Source organism: Puma concolor, chromosome B2, assembly GCF_028749965.1.
Source record: "Puma concolor isolate L17-30 chromosome B2, mPumCon1.1.hap2, whole genome shotgun sequence".
Classification (NCBI taxonomy): domain Eukaryota; kingdom Metazoa; phylum Chordata; class Mammalia; order Carnivora; family Felidae; genus Puma; species Puma concolor.
Window position 1 is genome coordinate 35,258,229 of NC_141671.1, and position 20,357 is coordinate 35,278,585.

General features: G+C 51.3%; 2 protein-coding genes across 2 annotated transcripts; one reads left to right on the forward strand and one right to left on the reverse strand.

Moving 5' to 3' along the window:
- The first annotated feature begins 374 nt into the window (after positions 1 to 374).
- CLPSL2 (colipase like 2) lies at positions 375 to 2,652 on the forward strand. Its single transcript, XM_025926095.2, has 3 exons — positions 375 to 461; positions 1,117 to 1,239; positions 2,557 to 2,652. Exons 1-3 carry the CDS (start codon positions 375 to 377, stop codon positions 2,650 to 2,652), a joined length of 306 nt encoding a protein of 101 aa, XP_025781880.2.
- A 14,242-nt stretch (positions 2,653 to 16,894) lies between these two features.
- On the reverse strand, positions 16,895 to 19,362 carry CLPS (colipase). The gene is made up of 3 exons (XM_025925843.2): positions 19,206 to 19,362; positions 17,601 to 17,723; positions 16,895 to 17,139 (listed from the first exon to the last, which is right to left on the reverse strand). Exons 1-3 carry the CDS (start codon positions 19,287 to 19,289, stop codon positions 17,008 to 17,010), a joined length of 339 nt encoding a protein of 112 aa, XP_025781628.1. The 5' UTR covers positions 19,290 to 19,362; the 3' UTR covers positions 16,895 to 17,007.
- Positions 19,363 to 20,357: the final 995 nt, after the last annotated feature.

Consider the following 20,357-nt stretch of genomic DNA (forward strand, 5'->3'; position numbering starts at 1 on the left):
AATTTTATTTCACAGGTTTTTTTTCTTTTTTTTTTTTTTTCAGTTTGGAAGTAATGCATATGGAGGCCCCTAGAGCCCCTAATATCTACAATCCAGCCTGTCCAAGGCTTGAATCCGGGTGTCACTGAATACCTTGCAGTGTTCCCTAGGGCCTGGGAGACTCCTCTGCGGTGCTAGAAAGGGCTTCAGGCCCTTCTGCCTCAGCTCCTGAGCAGCGTGTGACCATTAACTTCACCACCCTCCACCCCCAGGCTAGGGCGGGGCCCTGGGGCGCCAGGTCACATGCTAGGCACAGGGTATTCCCCCTCATCCCGCCCCCATCCCGTGGCCCCTCAGGAGTCCGACCTGAGCCTCCAAGCTCCATGCTCAGGCCCATGGCCACAGCCTTCTTGCTCCTCATGGGGGTCCTGCTCCCTTACCAGGGCAAGTTCTGGCCCTTTCACAAGAAGAAGTTCATGAAGGTGAGCCAAAGAACGTCTGGAACCTTCCACTACAGTAGAGGGTGGTGGCGGTGGCATCATAGACCAGCCAGGAGGCATCAGTTGGGTTTGGAGACAGAAGTGGGGGGTGGGGGTGGATACCACCCCAAAATGGGGACTTGTTCCCAGGGCTGGAAGCTTGATGTGTCCGCGGAAGGGTGTCAAAGCCCTACTTCACCTCCCTGTGGCCCCCGAGGTCAAAGAAAGTGGTCTTCTGACCAGCATCCTGCCCTCTCTCCCCTGAGCCCACTCGTCCAGCCAGCCACGCCTCAGCAACCTGCCCTATTCCTCCTTCCCCTCTCCTAAGCACAATGACTGTTCCTTCCCTTCCCCATCTTTCACTCCCTCCCTTTCTTCCCACCCCCGCCCCTGCCAATGCGTGATCTGGGAGTATATGCTCCCCCAGCATTGGGGGAGGGAGGCCCAGGAAAGGAGAGGCAGAGAGAGAGGTACCAGTCCCCCTTCCTCTCCTGCTCCTCTGAGTGCTGCTGGAGTGGGTGTAGAGGGGGTGGCACCTGGCGGTGATCATCTCCCAGCTTCCCTTCCTGGCCCCCGGGGGCCTTGGCAAGGCACCAGGAATCCCCCCTCACTTTCCCACACAGTGAGAGGGCTGGTGACACAAGAGTTGTCCTCACAGATGAATGGGGCTGAGTGCTCCCACCACTCTGAGTGTGTCAGTGACTGCTGCCTGATGGACCTGAACAACAGGGGTGCTCTCTGTGCCCCCAAGGCCAGAGTAGCCAGGCTGTGCTTGCCCCAGGTGAGCCTCTGGGCTGGGGCGGCCCCCTCTGGCCGGAAGGGTGGGGAAGGTTAACAAAACCCAGGTGGCTGCCGTCGCTGCTTCTTCACGCTCTGCTTGGAGTGCCTTTTCCCCTTCCTCCACCGGCAAGCTCCTACTGGTCCTGCAGTACACCTCCAGCCACCTCCTCTGAGAAGCCTTCTCTGCTTGGAGCTCCCATGAGCTCATACCCTCGGCACAGCGTGGCTCTCCCTGGTTTGCCGTGTTTTCTGTCTGCCTCCACCACTGGCTGGAGCTCTTCAAGGGCTGGTCGAGCCCTTACCCACCCTGGGCTTAGTATCTGCCCGTAGTAGGTGTTCAACGAATGTTTGTTGAATGAGTATTCCCTACCCTAACATCACTGCGGCCAAGTAGATGGGAGAAGACCTTTTCCCTACTGATCGCCACCTCCTTGCCACAATGACCTCATTTTTGGAGAGGGGCAAAGCACTGCAGCGGCAGGACCGTAGCTTTGGAGTTGGGCCTGAGTTTAATTTTTTTTTTTTTTAACGTTTATTTATTTTTGAGACAGAGAGAGACAGAGCATGAACGGGGGAGGGGCAGAGAGAGAGGGAGACACAGAATCGGAAACAGGCTCCAGGCTCTGAGCCATCAGCCCAGAGCCCGACGCGGGGCTCGAACTCACGGACCGCGAGATCGTGACCTGAGCTGAAGTCGGACGCTTAACCGACTACGCCACCCAGGCGCCCCGGGCCTGAGTTTAAATCCTGAGTTTTTCAAGCCCTGTCTTTGCCACTTCAGCCAGGTCACTTCTGCTCTCTCAGCCTTAGTTTCCTCATCCGTAAAATGGGGCTAAAGTAACAACCTCACCAGGTCGTCCCGGCAACCACAGTGTTCACTGGAGCTGGGTTATGAGCTGGTGGACGTGCAAAATGTGCAGGACGTCATGTTACTGCTCCTCTCTTCTTGTTGGGCCCTGGGCCCAGAGCTCTCTAGGAAGAATGGGCTGGCCTCCAGGTCCCTGTCTGGGGAGCTGCCGGTGCTGTAAGGAACCGGTCAGGCCCCTGACTCAACAGCTGAGGTGGCCAGAGGGTCTTTTCTTTATGGGCCCTTGCTCTGTTTTATTTAGTTCTCACATCACCCTGTGAGGTGGGTTACTATTATTATCCCCCTTGGACAGATGAGGAAACTGAAACCAAGAAGCTCATTAACTTGTCTATGGTCCCAACGCTGCAGGGGGCTGCTCACCCCTTCACTTGCTCCTGCTCCCCAAGCTGTTTAAACTCCCTTCTCCCCTTTACCTTAGTGACCCCCAACCCTTGTTCCCATCTCCCGCAGACCAAGGGAAGCATCAACATCATATGCCCCTGCCAGTGGGGCTTGAAGTGCATCTCCAAGGACCCGACCTGTTCCCGCAGGTGCCATTTGATTTAGAAAAAGATGCAGGCTGGTCACGGCCACCCCTCCCTCCCTCCCTGGGGGCCACGGGCCTGGAGAGTCCCCATCTTGCTCAAAGTCCAGCTCCTGAGACATTAAAGTCACTTCCTGACTCTGGCCTCTGTTGCACTTCCTGGGCGGGGGAATCTGGTAGGGATTGTTCCAGTCTGGGGCAGGAAGGTTTGGCCCTATCTGGACAGTGGAACTGTAGGAAGGGAACAGGGTAGGGGTAGGTGAGCCAAGAGGCTGGGTCCCGGAAGGGCCGAGTCTTGGGATGGAGGGCTGGACGGGAAGAGTGGGGTTGAAGAATACAACGGGAGAGTATGTGTTGGGGTGCCCATGGGTGGGTGTGTGATAGGAAGGCCTGGAAGGGAGTATTGAAATGCTTTCCAAGGGCGGAGGTCATTGAGAGAGTGTTGATGAGAATGTATGTGAAGGCACAAGAATCTTCGTGCCTGGTGGTGAGAAAGGGACCTGGTACACAGAGCTCTCTCTCCATTCTCAGATATTATCAGTTCCATCGTATGGATAAAGAAACTGAGGCTCCGAGAGCTACATGACTTGCCCAAGGTCACATCATGGGGGGATCAGTTAGGACTCTTCCTGCTGCAAGTATCTAAAACAACCCAAACTGGTCTGGATGATCAGGAAATTCATTGGAAATCTCGCGGCTGGCGTGCCTCAGGTCTGGCTGAATCCAGCAGCTCCATGGCCCTCAGGACGGATTCCTTCTCAGTAGCCACATACGTTCCCGGTGTCACCCAACAGTGACAGCTAAGACTTCTTGGGCACTGATGTTCCACACACTGTACAAAGTGCTTTCTTATCTATATTAGCTTATTTTATTGTTACAACAAGTTTAGGGTAGGTACCCTAATTATCTTTATTTTACAAATAGGGGTGTGCCTGGCTGGCTCAGTTGGAAGAACATACGACTCTTCCTCTCAGGGTCATGAGTTCGAGTCCCACGTTGGGTATAGAGATGACTAAATATATATATTTATATATATAAAAATCTACTTTACAAATAGGGTGTGTTGAATACCCTTCTCAGGAGTTCAGAGTAAGGGGTGGAGCTGGGATTTGAACCCAGGCTGTCTTGCTCCTAAGGGCAGGCTCTTAACCACAAATCCACACCACCCCTTCCAGAGAAAGGAAACGTCTCTGTCTCCCCCTTCTCAGCCAACATCCTAAGACTGATTCTGACTGGATTGGCTTAGCGTGCAGCTCATCCTTGAACCAATCTGCTGTTAGGCAGCTCTTGCGTGAGCTGCACCTTGACTGGGCTGCGTACTCTCTGGCTTAACCATAGGAAGGGGAGCTCATGACCTTCAACTTCCCAGCAAGCTTTGCGGTAAAGCCCAGTTGAGTCACTGGGGAAACGCGGTACAATTGTCCCCAGTTCTCCGGAGAGGACCTATCTATATATCTGGGACCAAGTCATGGCTTTCTTTTCTTCAGGAGGTGAACGTGGCAAAATTTTCATGAATATTGATGATTAAAAAAAAAAAAACCAGGAAAATGATGCAGTTCCTCCCAGAGTCTGCTTACTGCAAACATGGACAACACGCTATCCCTAAGCTTGATGATAAGCTTTGTGGCAGGTGTGACTCCTCCCTTTAAGACCCCCTATAATAGAGCCCCCTGAAGCCAGACTCGAGGAGTGGGAGGGGTGCAGAATGGGGAAGAGTTAGAAGCATACTGACTCCTCCCGGCCTGGTGGGTGTGGAGGGCAGGTGTGCCAGTTATTTGCCTGTGCGCCTTCCTACTGCTCGCTCTCTATCCCTGGGGACTACATCTCCCAGCCTCCCTTGTCCTCTGGCATCTAGGATGGGCTGAAGATGAGAGGGCAGGAGAAGGAGCCATTGCCCCTCTTCCCGCCTCCCCCAGCCCCACACCTGCCGCAGGTGGGGTCCTCCTGGCAGCAGTCCTCCTGTGTCCTTTGGGACAGCCACCCCTCCCCCACCTCCGGCAGTCCCCAGGGACTTCAGTCACTGTGTTTCTCCTGCCATGGGGCATCGGTGTCTTCCTGTTGCTGTTAATCTCCTGGTGGCCTTGACATCCTGCTGGGTTTCTCAGCTCCTCCATCCCCTATGTGACTGGCTCCCTATCTTTTTGTTTGGTTGTTTGTGAATGTTTATTTATTTATTTATTTATTTATTTTTGAAAGAGCGCAAGCAGGGCAGAGGGGGACAGAGGATCTGCAGCGGGCTCTGCACTGACAGCAGAGAGCCCGATGCAGGGCTCAAACTCAGGGACCGTGAGATCATAAGCTGAGCTGAAGTCAGACACTCAACCAACTGAGCCACCCAGGCGTCCCACCATTTCCCTGTCTTCAATTGTCCCTGTTTCAAATACCTAGACTGGTTTCTGTCTTCCTGACTGAGCATCGACAGGCAGAGAAGGAAACCTTCCGAGTGGAGGCAAAGCTGATTCTAGAACACCAAACCCTCCTTAAATAGGTGGGATTCACTCAAAACACCGTTGCTTTAGAAAGCAGGCTGAGGTTGGTAGTGACTTATGAAAGATTGTGTGAATATTTCTACTTTGGAAAAAATTAAAACCAATAAAGACTGAATACATCAAATCGAAATTGTGCCAGTGACATTTCATGTTGCTTTAAATTAGGCATACTGGGTGAGCCCCTATACATTCCCATTTGCCATGTTTAAGAACACTTACTGATCTTGCCTGCCAAAAATTCATTGCATCCTTTCTTTCCGTGACCCTGGATTTCCTTTCAGGAAACCACCCCTCCCGTTCCCAGTCCATGAGGTTGCATGGGCTCCATTCACAACAGAACACTAAATCCGACACAGATTGGTTCAGCAGGTGGCCATGAGGCTGGTTCTTGCCTTTATGGATGGGTTTGAAGATGGACTCATGACCCAGTTTGATCCAATCAGAATGAAGGCTAGAATTTCTCCAAGAGTTACTGAGACGAAATGCTTTCTCTTCCACTGAACTTGAACGTGGGAGACAGTACTCTGGTTATCAGCAGCCATCTTATTACCATGTGGACTCAGAATGAAGCCAACACAGAGAGTTGAGCCAGGTGGCAGTGGCTTCATTTTAGCTCCTGCGACAAGCTGTGCCTTCAACCAGGTAGCTCTACCCCTGGGATTTTACAGCACAAAACCCAATAAACTCACTTTTTTTTTTCCTTAACCACTTTAGGTTGGGTTTCTATCACTTGCAACCAAGTAAGTCCTGACTGATTCCCTGTCTCTTGAAGATGAGAAGCTTTTCAGAACCTCTCTTTCTTGCTGTGGTAATAAATACTTACACTTGTTTCTTTGTTCCTTTATGGGAGTTAATATGCAGATTCAGAGGCATTGGCTTTCTGCATTTGGACGTTCAAGAATGAATATGTTCTGGGGCACCTGGGTGGCTCAGTTGGTTGAGCATCCGACTCTTGATTTTGGCTCAGGTCATGATCTCAGGGTTGTAGGACTGAGTCTCTTGTCATGCTCCACACTGAGTGTGGAGCCTGCTTGGGATTCTCCCTCTCCCTTTCGCTCTGCCCCTCTCCACCCAAATAAAAAATAAAATAAAATAAATGTTCCTCGTTTGGAGGTTTTAGAGGAATAACCTTAAAAATTTTTTTAAATGTTTATTTTTGAGAGAGAGACAGAGACAGAGCACAAGCAGGGGAGGGGCAGAGAGAGGGAGACACAGAATCCAAAGCAGGCTCCAGGCTCTGAGCTGTCAGCACAGAGCCCGATGAGGGGCTCGAACTCACGAGCCGTGAGACCATGACATGAGCCGAAGTCGGACTCTCAACCGCCTGAGCCACCTAGGCACCCCTAGAGAAATAACCTTAATGCTGAGAAGGCAAAAGCTCCAGTCCACCTTCATTTAACTAAATCTTTTCCCTCCCATCTGATCAGTCTTTTCTCTGCTCTGAGCCCCTCTCTCAGAAGGCTTATTTCTTTGTAAAAAATTTTAATGTTTATTTATATTGAGAGAGAGAGAGAGAGAGAGAGCATGAGCAGGGGAGGGGCAGAGAGAGAGCCGGGACACAGAATCCCAAGCAGGCTCCACACTGTCAGCACAGAGCCCGATGAAGGGCTCGAACTCATGAACCATGAGATCATGACCTGAGCCAAAGTCAGACACTTAACTGAGCCACCCAGGTGCCCCTCAGAAGCCTTATTTCTAAGGCGAGGTCTCTACCCCTATAGTTTCCTCCTTCTCTCCAATACAAGGCAGAGACTCTGATGCCTCAGATGCCCTGAATTCAAGTCCCATTTCATTTTCTTCATCTCTGGCACCGGAAGGACTGCCTTCCTGCAGGTAGCTTGGGCTGTGTGAATACTTCTGGCCAGTGAAGTGACAGGTGTAATTTCTGGGCCGAAGCAGAGAAGCCCAAGTGTGACACAATAAAAAGGAAGACTGTTTTTTTTTTTTTTTAATTTTTTTTTTTCAACGTTTATTTATTTTTGGGACAGAGAGAGACAGAGCATGAACGGGGGAGGGGCAGAGAGAGAGGGAGACACAGAATCGGAAACAGGCTCCAGGCTCCGAGCCATCAGCCCAGAGCCTGACGTGGGGCTCGAACTCACGGACCGCGAGATCGTGACCTGGCTGAAGTCGGACGCTTAACCGACTGCGCCACCCAGGCGCCCCAAAGGAAGACTGTTTTTGATGGTTGACCTATGACAGTTTTCAAGCTGTCACCATTTAAGCATCGTGTCACCCCTGTGATGACCGCACTAGCCCGCAGTTTGCAGATGGGGAAGCTGAGGCTCAAAGAAGTTAAAAAGTCTGTCCGGGATCACGCTGCCAGTAGTCAGCAGAGTTGGAATTGGAACCCAGATCTTGCAAGTGCCAGAGCCCCAGTGCAGACTAGACTATTCTGTTGGCAGCCAAATGAGCATAGTAAATGGTTCAGGACGCAGCGGCGCTTTCTGGAAAACGTCCACTTCACCCCCTCTGTTTGTTCCTCTGTTCCTTTGATCCGGGAGCTGGCAGCCGGCCTCTCCAGTCAACCCTAGGAATGGGCAGTCACACCTCATTAGGTACCCTCCAGGCCTCCATCACATGGCAGTCACATGCCAAGGCAGGGATTTCGGTGGGACCTTAGGAGCACCACCGCCAGCTCTGGGCCATGACGCAGCTGCTGCTCCTAGTCCTCCTCTCCCTCCTCCCTCTTTTCTTCCTTCTCACCAGCGGCTCATTTGGCAGGGGATGAATCAATTATTTGGTAAGGGACCGAGAGCATACAGTCGCGTCTTCTGCCACTGTGCTGAGACCCGCACTGTTTGGGGAGGTGGGTGCACACTGATGTGGGTCAAAGCCGGACATCGGAGGCAGCAGGGGGTGATGGCTGGAGGACGTCCGGGAGGAAAAAGAGACCCCCCCGTCCCAGTCACGGGAGCTGTGCCAGGATGTGCGAGGTGCTGCCACCGCACAGGGGAATATGACACAGGACTCCCACCCCCGGCTTATGTCTGGTAAGAGAGACAGACATTCGTTCAGTCAACCCATTTTACCAAGCACCCAGGGAAATTCTTTTTGTAGGTGCAAGAGATAAGGCTGTGAACAAGACCTGAAAATCCTTGCCCTTGTAGTGTGGATATTCTACTCTAGGAGGCAAATAGGTAAAATATTTACATATCCCAGGTGATAAACACCTGAGGACAAAGGAAATAAGAAAGGGGCTTCAGGCGTGGTGGCGTAAGGAGCGGGTGCGGTTTGAAACCGTGTGCTGAGGGAAGACTTTATGAACAAAGCGAAATTTAGGCAAAGACCTAAAGGTGCGGTATTACAATATTACAACCAGAACCTACCAAGGGTGAGGACTTTAGTCCTAGAGGCTAAGAAACACAGCAGTGAGCAACATAGGGAAAGAGCCTTGCCCTTGGAGTTGAGGCTCTAGCAGGAGGGACACAGAAAGTTAAAAAAGAAGAAGAAGAAGAAGAAGAAGAAGAAGAAGAAGAAGAAGAAGAAGAAGAAAGAAGGATGAAGATAATTTCAGAGAATCCTAGTGTTGTGAACATAGTGAAGCCAGGTGATGAGGGCTGCTATAGCTGGATGTTTGGGGAGGGCTCAGTGGGAGACAGTCAGGCAGAGCTCAAAGGACAACATGTTCCGGGCAGAGGGACCAGCAAGTGCCAATGGCCAGGGGCCAGGTGATTCTGATATGTTCAGAGTCCCAGTGGTGGCTGCAGGGTGTGTGTGTGTGTGTGTGTGTGTGTGTGTGTGTGTGTGTTGGAGGTGAGGCAAGAGATCTAGTGGTGGGCAGGCAGCCCTGGGATGAATAAGCCCTGCAGGTCCCATAAAGAATTTTGGTATCAAGATGCCTGGGGGGGAGGGGTGTGTGTGTGGGGTATTGCTTTGAAGCAAGGGAATGACATGATGGGATTTACCTTAAAAAAAAAAAAAAAAAAAGATTCCTCCTGGAAAGAATGGGGAGAGGGGGTAGGTGAGACTGTTGCAGGGTGGAGGTCAGGGGTCTGGGGTGGGTTACTGGGAAGAGTGAAATCAGGGAAGCCAGTAAGAGGCTGCTGGCAGTCCAACCCTCTCCTGCTTTATTCTCTTTATGGCACTTAGTCAAACGCAATAGATAGGATTATACATACATAAGTAATAATTGTTCATTAATAATATCTAACACATATATGTTAGGTAAAAACTATGTACAGTAAAATGCCCAAATCTTGATTTTACATTAAAATCAATTAATTTAAAACCCATGCAAACACCCTCATAACCACCACCCCGATCGAGCTACAGAGCACTTCCGGCACCCTGCAAGGCTCCCTTGGGCTCACTGTCAGTTGTAGGGCCGAAAGGTAACACTCTCCAGACCTCTTCTGTTCTAGATTAGTTTTGCCTGCTTTTGAACTTCATGTGATGGAATCACACAGTATTCTTTTCATGGCTTCCTTCGCTCAGCATTTTGTGCCACTCTGTCTATTTCACTTATTTATTATCTGTCTTCTCCCTAGAGCTACTCATGCTTGTCCAATAGCAAATCACGAGTCGCAAGAGTGACTGAAGTTAAAATTAATTAAAGTTAAGCAAAATTTAAAGTTCAGCTCCTCGGTCACACTCGCCGCATTTCTAGTGCTCATTAGCCACACGTGGCTAGCGATCACCAAATTGGAACCTGCAGAAAAAGCACATTTTCGTCCTTGCCTAAAGTTCTACTGGACAGCTGCTCTGGCGTGCCAGCTCCAGGAGGGAAGGCGTGTCTGGGCATTTCTGTTTGTTTTGTTCCCAGCTGTATCCCCGGTGCCTGAAACGGTACTTGGACACAGCAGGTGCTCAGCATTTGCTTGTTGAATGAACTGAACTTGTCAGAGAGATGATGGTGGCAGTGACAGATGATGTGATGGCCTAGCGCTGGGGATCGCTGGTGTGGGTGAGTGTGGGGGAGGAGGGAGCCTGTAGGTGCCGTGCAAGCTCGACTGAAAAGGTAAGTACGGGGGCTCCTGGGTGGCTCAGGTTAAGCCGAGTGCTGACAGCTCAGCGCCTGGAGCCTGCTTTGGATTTTAGGTCTCCCTCTCTCTCTCTCTCTCTCTGTCCCTCCCCTGCTCGTGGTCTCTCTCTGTCTCTCAAAAATAAATAGAAGTTAAAGAAAAATAAACATTAAAAAAAAAGGTGAGTAGGAGCTTGCAGAGAGAAGGTTGTGCCGCGGAAGGAACCGCAGGAGCCAAGACGGGAAGGCCTGGATCACCCTGGTGTGTGTGTGAGCGAGAAGTAACCTATCTGCGGGACTCTAAAGGCAAACCTGTGATATCTCTTTGGTCCCCCTTTGGGAAAAATCCGGCGCCCCTCCGCACAGACATCCGCCGTCCCCAACTCCAGCCCGGGCGAGAGTGGGGGCGGCGGTGAGGGCGCAGCGCGGGAGGGGAACCTGCAGGGAGGAAGCCCGGGGGCGCCATCTCCCCGCAGGACGACAGGGAGATCTGCGTCCAGAGCAAGAAGTGCAAGAGTGGGTGCTGTCGCCGGGAGACCGAGGGCTGCGAGTCGCACTGCGCCCCCTAGGGGTCCGAGGGCAGCACGCGTCACCCGCAGGTGGGTGGTGGCGCCCCCTGGGGGGCGGGTGGGGTGAGCGGGGAGGATCCCCGGAAAGAAGGGGCAGGGGCGGACCCGGAGCCCAGGGGAGGGTGCGGGGTCGGCGACGGCGACCCGGAGCGGGGAATTGTCTGCTGCGACGGCACCTCCCAGCCGCTTGGGGGAGCCTGTGGACCGACCCAAGGTGGGACCCCACGCCAGGGGCTTGGAATCCAGATGGTTTGTTGTTGCTGTTTTTGTGTTTATTTATTTTGAGAGAGAGAGGGTGTGAGTGTGCGCGGGGGAGGGGCAGAGAGAGGGGGACAGAGGATTCCAAGCCGGTTCCGCTCTGACAGCGGAGAGTTGGAAATGGGGCTGGAACTCACCAAAGGTGAGATCATGACCTGAGCCCAGGTAGGATGTTTAATCGACCGAGCCACCCAGGCGCCCCCATGCTTCTCTTTCTGATATAAGTTCCCCTTTGCAGTGGGTCAACTCTGGAAGTAGCATTGTCAATTGGCACAGGTAGAAGGTCTGGTCCGAATCATGGTTCTCAGCCCACCCTTCTCAACAGCCCCACGGGCTCTGCTGTGGCTCCAGGTGTTCTGGCCCAGAGGTTGTGGGCTGGGGTAGCCTCTGAGCTGGGTGTGCAGGAAAGGGGTGTTGGTTTGCTCATGAAAGGACTTCAGGAGAAAAGATGGAGGTCCCCTGTGGGAGGGTGTTTTTTCACTCGGGATAGACACCTGGGCTAATGACAGGAAAGGTGATGCCAGAGAATGAACTAGGAGGGCACCAACAATCCTAGGGGTCAGCCTGGAGGAGGCAACCAGAGGCACAGACTGAACAGTGCATGAAGGGGTCCCTTAAGCCCAGGCTCCTCTGCTGTGTGCAAGCAGATGGTCTTGCAGGGGAGCACTTGCAGGGGAGTGAAGGCTGCCCCCTCAGGGCTGAGCGCAAAGCAGCCCCCAAGGTCAAGGTCAAAGTCCTGTCTTTCGCAGACATTCCTGGGTCTGTGTAACGAGTGTCCCTGCCTGCCGAACCTGACGTGTGTATTTCCGAAGAATGAGAAATCATTTAACATCATGTATGGCCGTTGTAAGATAATTGAAAAAAGGAAGTCAGCTAAGAACATTTTCTTCTAACGCTCCCTCTTTGCTGCCTTCCCCACCTCCTCCATCTACTCCTACGCCTCCCCAAGTCTGTGTTCTTGCCCCTAGCCCTCAGAGCCTCCACCAGCAGGGGAGGGGCAGGGAGGGAGGGAGGGATGATGCGCCATCACTGGAATAAAGACTTTTCAGTGTTTGCTGCCCCTGGTGCCAGGGGCTGGGGAGGCGTGGCTGGGATGGGCCGGGCACAGGTTGCTGGGGAGTGAAGGGGCTGAGAGGCCGGAAGCTTAGGCTTGGGCCTTTCCCCTGTTGGGGCATGAACGAAAGTCCCCCAGAGGAGACTTGAGCTCTTCTCCCCACCCCAACCCCTTTCTGGCTTCAGCCCATTCCATAAGCCACCCGCCAAAAGCTCAGTTCACACCTGAACTCTTGGTTCCCCCGACCTTAAAGGTCACAAATGTGAAAGGAAGTGTCCAAGACAAATGTGTATGAAGAATTGGCAGTCTCAGTGGGCAGAACATGTGAGTCATTCTCTGGGTCATGAATTCGAGCCCTGCGCTGGGTGTAGAGATTACTTAAAAAAAAAAAAAAAAAATTGCCTGTGTTTATGGAGCACTTACTTTATGCCGGGGGCGGTGCCAGATCCCTTACACACAGGATCTCATTTTATCCTACAAAAAAACCTTAGGAGGAGGGGTCAGAACTTTGATCACCCCATCTCAGGAGAACCTGAGACAGACTGAGCAACTTGTTCACAGTCACAGCGCTTGAACGTGATGAATCGGACTCTTTTGGGAGATCAGAAGAGAAAGGAGGGATGAGAAAAGGAGAGCCAAGGAAAGAGCGTGAGGAAAAGAAAGATCAGAGCGCCTACTGTGCTGTGGGGACGGAGAGACAATGAATCAGGACGAGTTTCCGCAAGCTGTACCTTTGGGTTGTGAGGCTTTAAGAGCCAGACGCTAGCTTGCTGGCTGTGAGTGTCGTGAATTCTCTGCAGAAGCAGGCTTCAAGGCAGCCCTGCTATATTTGGGTTACGTTCTGGGAATAAAGAATTCAGATTTGGGACCCAAAGTTCCATGGTTAGCTACACTTCTGATTAGCTGAACCAAGTGTGAACCCAGATCTGAGCCAAGTATGTCCTCCAGGACGTCAGGCTTATGGTGCGAGAGCTCAGTAGTTGAGATAGAAGCTGAGGTTTACTTAAAGCACCCCCTGTAAGTCTTAGCAACACTCTAACCTTTATCTTGGCGGAAATTGCTCCTAAATGTGTCAGACAGGTCCACAGTGTCACATGTACTTCAGAAAGACACAGGGCTACGGTGCATGAGCTCCCCTTATTTGGAGAAAATCTATGAAAGGCCCTTGGAAGGGGAGATTGCAGGCTGGAAACCCAGCCTCCAAGAATACCTAATGTCTTCAAATTTAGAAGGGGAGGGGGAAAATACATTGCTGATGTGATTACACTGGTTTCATACAATGAAGAGGAGAAACTTTTCCTCTACCCTCTTAGGTTCAGTGTTGAAGGTCTGCAAATTAAACTGACAAAAGACAGATTGGCAAGAGAAAAGAGAGATTTTTTTATTCACATGCATACGCATGTGGGGGAGTTCACAGAAAAAGGTGACCCGATGAGGCAGTTAGAATTTGGGGCATATATATCATCTTTATTGGGGAAGGGGAATGGGAGAAGGACCCTCTGGAAAATGGCTTCTTAATAGGGGAAGAAAGAGCACTTAGGGGAAAACACATTATTTTTTAGAAAGATAAATGGGCCCTTAGGAGAGTAGATGACAGTTATGATAGTTTTTGTGACAATGTCCATTTAGGTGTGGTGCTGACTTCTGCAGTGATAAGATTCCAGCACAAAGAGTCCATCTTTCTTGGTTGCGAGAAACTTCTCCAGGAGGGAATTTATGATAGTTGAGTTCTTTGGGGAGGCTCTGCTTTTAGACAGATGAAGGAGTTCAGAAAAATGCCTCTTCTCAAAATCCTTCAGCTTAAAAGAGCAGCACTGTCCAGCGGAAGGTGCAATGTGATTTTAAATTTTTTAATGGCCATACTTAAAAAGTAAAGAGAAACAGGTGGAACCAATTTTGACAATATACTCTACTTATAACACAATCAAAAGTGTTATTTCAACGTGTAAAAATTATTTGAGATCTTTGACATTCTTTTTTTGGTAATAGGTCATCTGAATCCAATTTGTATTTTATGCGTACCCCAATTCAAGTGCTCAACATGTGACTAATTGGTACCATATTAGACAGCATATGTCTACAGGGTCCAGCATCCAGCATTTTTTATGGATTCAAGGCTGCAAATATTGCCACTTCTGTAGCTGAATTTCTAGCAGATCTAGAAAAAAGTTACAGCAAGGTGGGGAGCTCCCGGGGTTAGGATATTAAGGTGGAAAGTATCAATGGCAAGGCTACAACCTATAGGACATCTTTATGGGAATTTGAAAACAGGGACTCCTTGGGGCGCCTGGGTAGCTCAGTTGGTTAAGCATCCGATTTTGGCTCAGGTCATGAGCTCCCGGTTCGTGGGGTTGAGCCCCGCATTGGGCTCTGTGCTGACAGCTTGGGGCCTGGAACCTGCTTCAGATTGTGTGTCTCCCTCTCTCTCTCTGCCCCTTCCCCATTCATGCTCTGTCTCTCTCTCTCTTTCTCAAGCTAAATAAACATGAAAAAAAATAAAAATATTAAGAAAAAAAAAAGAAAATGGGGACTCGTCTGGGCTCCAGGCTGGGTGAGAAGAAGGTGCCTTTGAACAGCAGCAACACAACAAAAAATGTTCCCCTTCTTCCAGCGGCCGTGTATTAGTCTCAGTGCCGAAAACAAGGACCACTCCAGATGGTTCAAGTAGAAAGGATTTAACACAGGGAGCAGGGGGTTGAGGTCTTTGCCCCTTGCTGCCACAGACCCCAGCTTCCCACTCACCCCTGGAAACTAGGGACATTTCCCTCGCGCCCTTTATAGACTGTAACACAGTGCTGGGCACTATGGTCATTCAACAGATGTATGAAGAAGTGAATGAATGCAGGTTCCCACCCAGCTTTGGATCTAGGCACCACGGAGTATGACCCAACCCTGCCTCAGAGTCTGAGCCCTCTACTGGGTTAAGGTATTGAAAGCCCCTCCAGTTGAGCACTACCTTAGGTATGGAGGATACTTACCTGACTCCCCAACAGCCTCTGCCTCTCTTCCTTGCTAACTGAACCCCAGTATTGTTTGGCTGGTACTGGGCCCAGCCCTGGGAGAGGGATCTAATTAGCCCAAGCCAGTCATGGCGGTCCCATTCCCTTTGCCCAGTACTTGCTTTCCCAGCTTCCCTTGTGGCCAGAGGTGGTCCCTTGACCCAGTTGGAGCCATTGAGATATGGAGAAGTCAGCCTGGAGGCTTTTGGGCAAGATAAGAAAGTAGGCTAGGAGAAATAATCTGCCCTCAGCCCCTATCCAGCCACCCTCTACTCCATGCTTCCTAACTTGAACATGGTAAGAGAATATGACCATTAGGAGCTGCCGTGAAGGCATCTGCCAGTTGAGAGGAGGTAACAGATGCACAGTTCTGCCAACACTTCCTATCTCCAGACTTCTTTGTAATGTTTGTTTGTTTGTTTGTTTAGAGAATGAGTGGGGGAGGGGCAGAAAGAGAGAGAGAGAGAGAGAGAAAGAGAGAATCCCAAGCAGGTTTCCTGTCAGTGGTCAGCGAGGGGCTCAATCGAGGGGCTCCTGACGAGGGGCTCAATCTCATGAATCGTGAGATCACGACCTGAGCCCAAATCAAGAGTTGGACACTCAACCGACTGAGCCCCCCAAGGTGCCCCCTCCAGACTTTTTGATTCATGAGAAACATGTGTCCCTATTTGTTTCAGCCATAATCCCTTGTTTTTTTTTTTTTTGTTACTTTTCAGGTAGATCCTGTCTTAACTCAGAAACCTAGTGGCTACTCTAAGGATTCCTTAATCACAGACTACAAAATCCTGGGGCTGGGAGAGCATCTCAGCTTTAATTAGTTCATTCTCTTCCTTCTTTGCATGAATCTCCTCTCCTACATCCCCACTGAGGGTCAGTGAACCTCCACTTGCACATCTCAGTGACGGGGACCTCAGTACTGCCAAAGGCAACCTAGGTTTGATGGTTTTTATGTTAAACCAAAGCCAAATTCCCTACAATACCACCCATTTGTCTTAGTATGAATAATTGGGAAAGAACCAGGAATTGTAGAATGGGTAGGGGGGTGGAGTTAGCGGGTGTGCTGCTAACTTTTTCTTTAAGTTTTTAATTAGCAGACATTTCTTTCTTTCTTCTTTCTTCTTTCTTTCTTTCTTTCTTTCTTTCTTTCTTTCTTTCTTTCTTTTCTCTTTCTTTCTTTTTAAAGTTTATTTATTTATTTTGAGAGAGCACACTTGGGCCAGGGGTAGAGAGAAAGAGGAAGAGAGAGAATCCCAAGCAGGCTCTGTGTGGTCGGTGCACAGCCCCACACAGGGCTCGTTCCCATGAACCGTGAGATCACAACCTGAGCTGAAATCAAGAGTCAGACACCTTACCGACTGAGCCACTCAGGCAACCCCCAAATTTTTCTAATTATGTGACATTGAGCAAGTTGCTTAACTTCTCTGAATGTTAGTTTTTGTTTTTGTTTTTGTTTTATCTATGGAGACGATATATTCTCCCTCCTGGATCGTTGTGAGGATTTGCTAGCAAAGAGTAAGCCCACAGCAATTGTTAGTGGTTTGACTCCTTAACACATGGGTTGTGTCAACCAGCTGGCATACCTGAGAGTTGGGTCCAGAAAGAAGATAGGACCCCAAGACAGGGGCTGGTAAATTTTGACGCAGGGCAGAGAATATGGGCCATTATGACTCCCCGCGAGAAGTGTGTGCATGTACCTGAGAACTTGGGGGGCAAGAAGGGCATCCCAGGGAGGTGTCACGGTCCCCAAATGGAGAGGTTCTCAGCATGGCTGCTTCACAACCTTGTCTCCAGTCTGTCCAGCCTCATCCCGCCTGGCCCCCCGACCCATCCCTCCTTCCTCTGACCTATTGACTTCCTCTGACCTTGATGAGGCAAAGGCTTGAGGTGACATCAAGGAAGACGCTGACTCAACAAGAACATTCAGGAGCCTGGGGAAGGTTGCAGGAAGAGCTTTAATTGCTGAGAATCCAATCAGAAAAGGGAGGTGCTGGCCAAGGGGTGGCCAGCCAGGGAGGGGTGGTGGAAGAGGGGCAGCCTTCGGTGGTTTTACTTCCGGGAGCGTCCAGCATCGTGGCAGAAGCCAAAGTTGGTATTGGTGATGGAGCCCACGATGGTCTTGTCAACCTCACAGGTCAGGCCCCGCTCACAGGGACACTTGTAGTAAACCCCATACAGTGTCTGCAAAGACACAGGGCCATTGGAGTCACAGGCTGTGTGTTGGGGGGGCTACTTTGGGCATAACGTGCCTCCTGGCCTGACCCCAAGAACCCCTGGCCAGTCTCTTTTCAGTCTGTCTTCTTCTGACTGCCACTCCAGAGGGCACTGTGGGCCCCGAGGCTGGTTCCCACCCTGTGCCTCATTTACGCTGACTACATCTCTCTGGGGAGGCCTCTATTCACCCATCCGTGAAACGGGGATAACAACCCCCCGCCCCATTCATCTCACTGGTCACTTGTGAGGGTCAAAGGAGATGATGGCATGGGAAAGTGCTTTGAAGCCTGCTGAACTCCCCCTCTTAATCTCAGCGTTCGGGGCCCAGGCTGACGCTCCTCCATGATCCTATCCCCAAGCCTGAGGGCCCTCCTCCTCTGAGCGGTCCCTCTTCCCACCACGACCGCCCCCACTCCGCGGGCACCCACCTTGGCAGAGCACTCGCTGTTCTCACTGGCCTTGGGTGCGCAGCGGGCCAGGCTCAGCCCCGTGCTACGGTGGCAGCACCTGCTCTTGCATTGAAGGCTGTTCAGGCAGAGCTCACCGTCTTCCTGTCGGGGCAGCCGGTTAGCCCAGGTCCCCTTCCACTGGTCCCTTCTCTACACCCCCCCTGCCCCGCCACCCACTGCCGCTGACAGGGCCCTGAGTCTGGGGGCCAATCCGCCCACCCCCAGCCCCAGCGTGTGAGAAGCGGGCAGGGTAGTGGTTGCGGGTCAGGACACGGGTTCTAGCACCCACTGTGCTATCAACTCCCTGGGTGACTCTGGGCAAGTCACTGCCCCACACTCTGCCTCGGTGTTCCCAAAACGGGGTCTCCAAACTTCTCTGGTTCCCACGCTCCGTTGAGGAGCCTGTGAAGGGTGAGGACCTTCTCCCTGGAAAATTCCTCCCTCCCCTGACTTCTACATATAACCTCAGGGGGATCCTGGACCCTCTGAGCCATGTAAGGCCCTGAGTTAAGAACCTTTGGGTACAGAGGCAGCATGGGGCAGCGTGACAGTGTGGCTCTGGAGCCAGCAGCCTGGGCTCCAATCCCTGCTCCGTGTTTTCCAGCTGCGTGACCTCAGGCAGGTGGCTTAACCTTTCTCCACAACTGCTTTCCATCTGAAAACGGACCTGATCCAAATAGGACCTATCTCGCGTGGTCAGTATGAGGCATTTAGAACTGTGTCTGTGTGTCCCTCTAGGTCAGAAGCCAGACTCACTGGGAGAGCTTTTTAAACTACTGCACATTTCTGAGCCAGGGTTTCCAGGGCAGGACCCTAGGGCTCTAGGTTTTTCTAAAGCTCCCTCAGCCAGTTTGAACCATTGCCCTGAGCATGTCCCATGCTGGTCAGCCTTGTCTGAGGCGCCAGCGGAAGAGGGCAGGACAGTCGTGGGCAGGATAGATAGAGCTGCTTCACCTCTCAGCCTCCAGGCAGCCCCAGGTGGAGACATTAGAGGTTAAGATCGAAGCTTAAAAAATCTCCACCTGGGCACATGCACCCCAATATTTATAGCAACACTATCGACAGTAGCCAAATTATGGAGAGAGCCCAAATGTCCAATGACTGACAAATGGATAAAGATGGATAAAGGAGATGTGGTGTGTGTGTATATATATATAATGGAATAATACTCGGCAAGCAAAAATAATAAAATCTTGCCATTTGCAACAATGTGGATGGAACTAAGAGTGTATTATGCTAAGCGAAATTAGTCAGAAAGACAAATATCGTATGATTTCACTCATATGTGGAACTTAAGAAACAAAACAGATGAACATAGAGGAAGGAGAGGAAAAATAAGATAAAAAAAACAGAGGGAGAGGTGTTGGTGGGGGCTGGGCTAAATGTGTGATGGGCATTAAGGAGGGCACTTGTTGGGATGAGCACTGAGTGTTCTATGTAAGTGATGAATCACTGAATTCTACTCCTGAAACCATTATTACACTATATGTTAACTAACTTGGATTTCAATAAAATTTAAAAATTTAAAAAAAAAAAATCCCTGCCTGGATGTTCAGATGACTCCTTCCCTGAAACCCCTCTTACCAGGTGGATAATGATTCCCCGAGGGTCAGGCACCGCGTAGGCCACTGCGAGGGCAACCAGCAGAAGGACGAGGACCTTCTCCATGATGGACGGGCACAGCCGGTGTAGGTAGCCGCTGGCAGGTCAGGTGGCAGAAGACAGACCCGGCCTGGGTGGTGGAGCTATAAAAGGGACTCTGTCCACATGTGACTCACCTTCCCCAGCCCGCTGGGCTGGATGTGAACCGAGGCCCAGCTGTGGCCAATCTGCTGGGGGGCGTGTCCTGATAAAGCAAATGGGCGACACCTCGTTCCTTGTGCATGCGTGTGCGTGTATGTGTGCACCTGTGTGTGTGTGTGTGTGTGTGTGTGCATGTGTGTGTGGTGGTGATACCGCACCAACACAGAGTTGGGTGTGGACTCTGGAACACTTTTACTTGTAAAGTTATTAGCTGGGCAAGTTATCTGTTCTGAGCCTCAGTCTCCTTACCTTCAACTGGGGATCATTTTGAGAGTTGGGAGGGCTGAGTGAGTGAATATGTTGCATATATCTTAACACACACGGGTAGCTCAGCCCCGGGCTTGGCTCTGTCATTAGGATGTGTCAGCCGCTGTTACCGGTGCTCCGTTCCCCGCTGGTGCCCGGAGCCCTGGTAGGGCTGGGACTGGGGTGAGGCGAGAGAGCACCAAGGGTGTGAGCACCCCCTTCAGCTTTGCATGTAGGCACCTCTCACCCCAGTCCAGGCCCTGCTTCTGACTCCATCCAAACCCAGGGATCAGGCGCCGGTGAGGAGGGGCCCCAGCCTCCCGGCTTCCTCAACCTTCCCAGCCTCCCCTGGGGCATTTTAGGGCAGGTCGAGGCTGCTGGGGCTGACCCACTCTGTGATCGACCGACCGCTGGAGGGGGGATGTGTGTTCTCACTTCCCACCTGCCCTCACACTGTGGGGGAGGGGGGCCTGCCTCTGTGAGTGATTTCAGGGGCCCTTAGGATGGTCCTTCTCACGCAATTGTCTCCTGTTTCCTCTTCACTCAACATCTGCAGTCCCAAACCCCTTCAGTTAAGGCTTCCACTCAGCCTGTCCCCTACCCAAGGCCACCTGTGAACGTGAGCTGTAGTCTATCCTGGCTGAGGACGAGGAAGTCTTGTGAATCGCAGATGGACCCAGGTCGGGG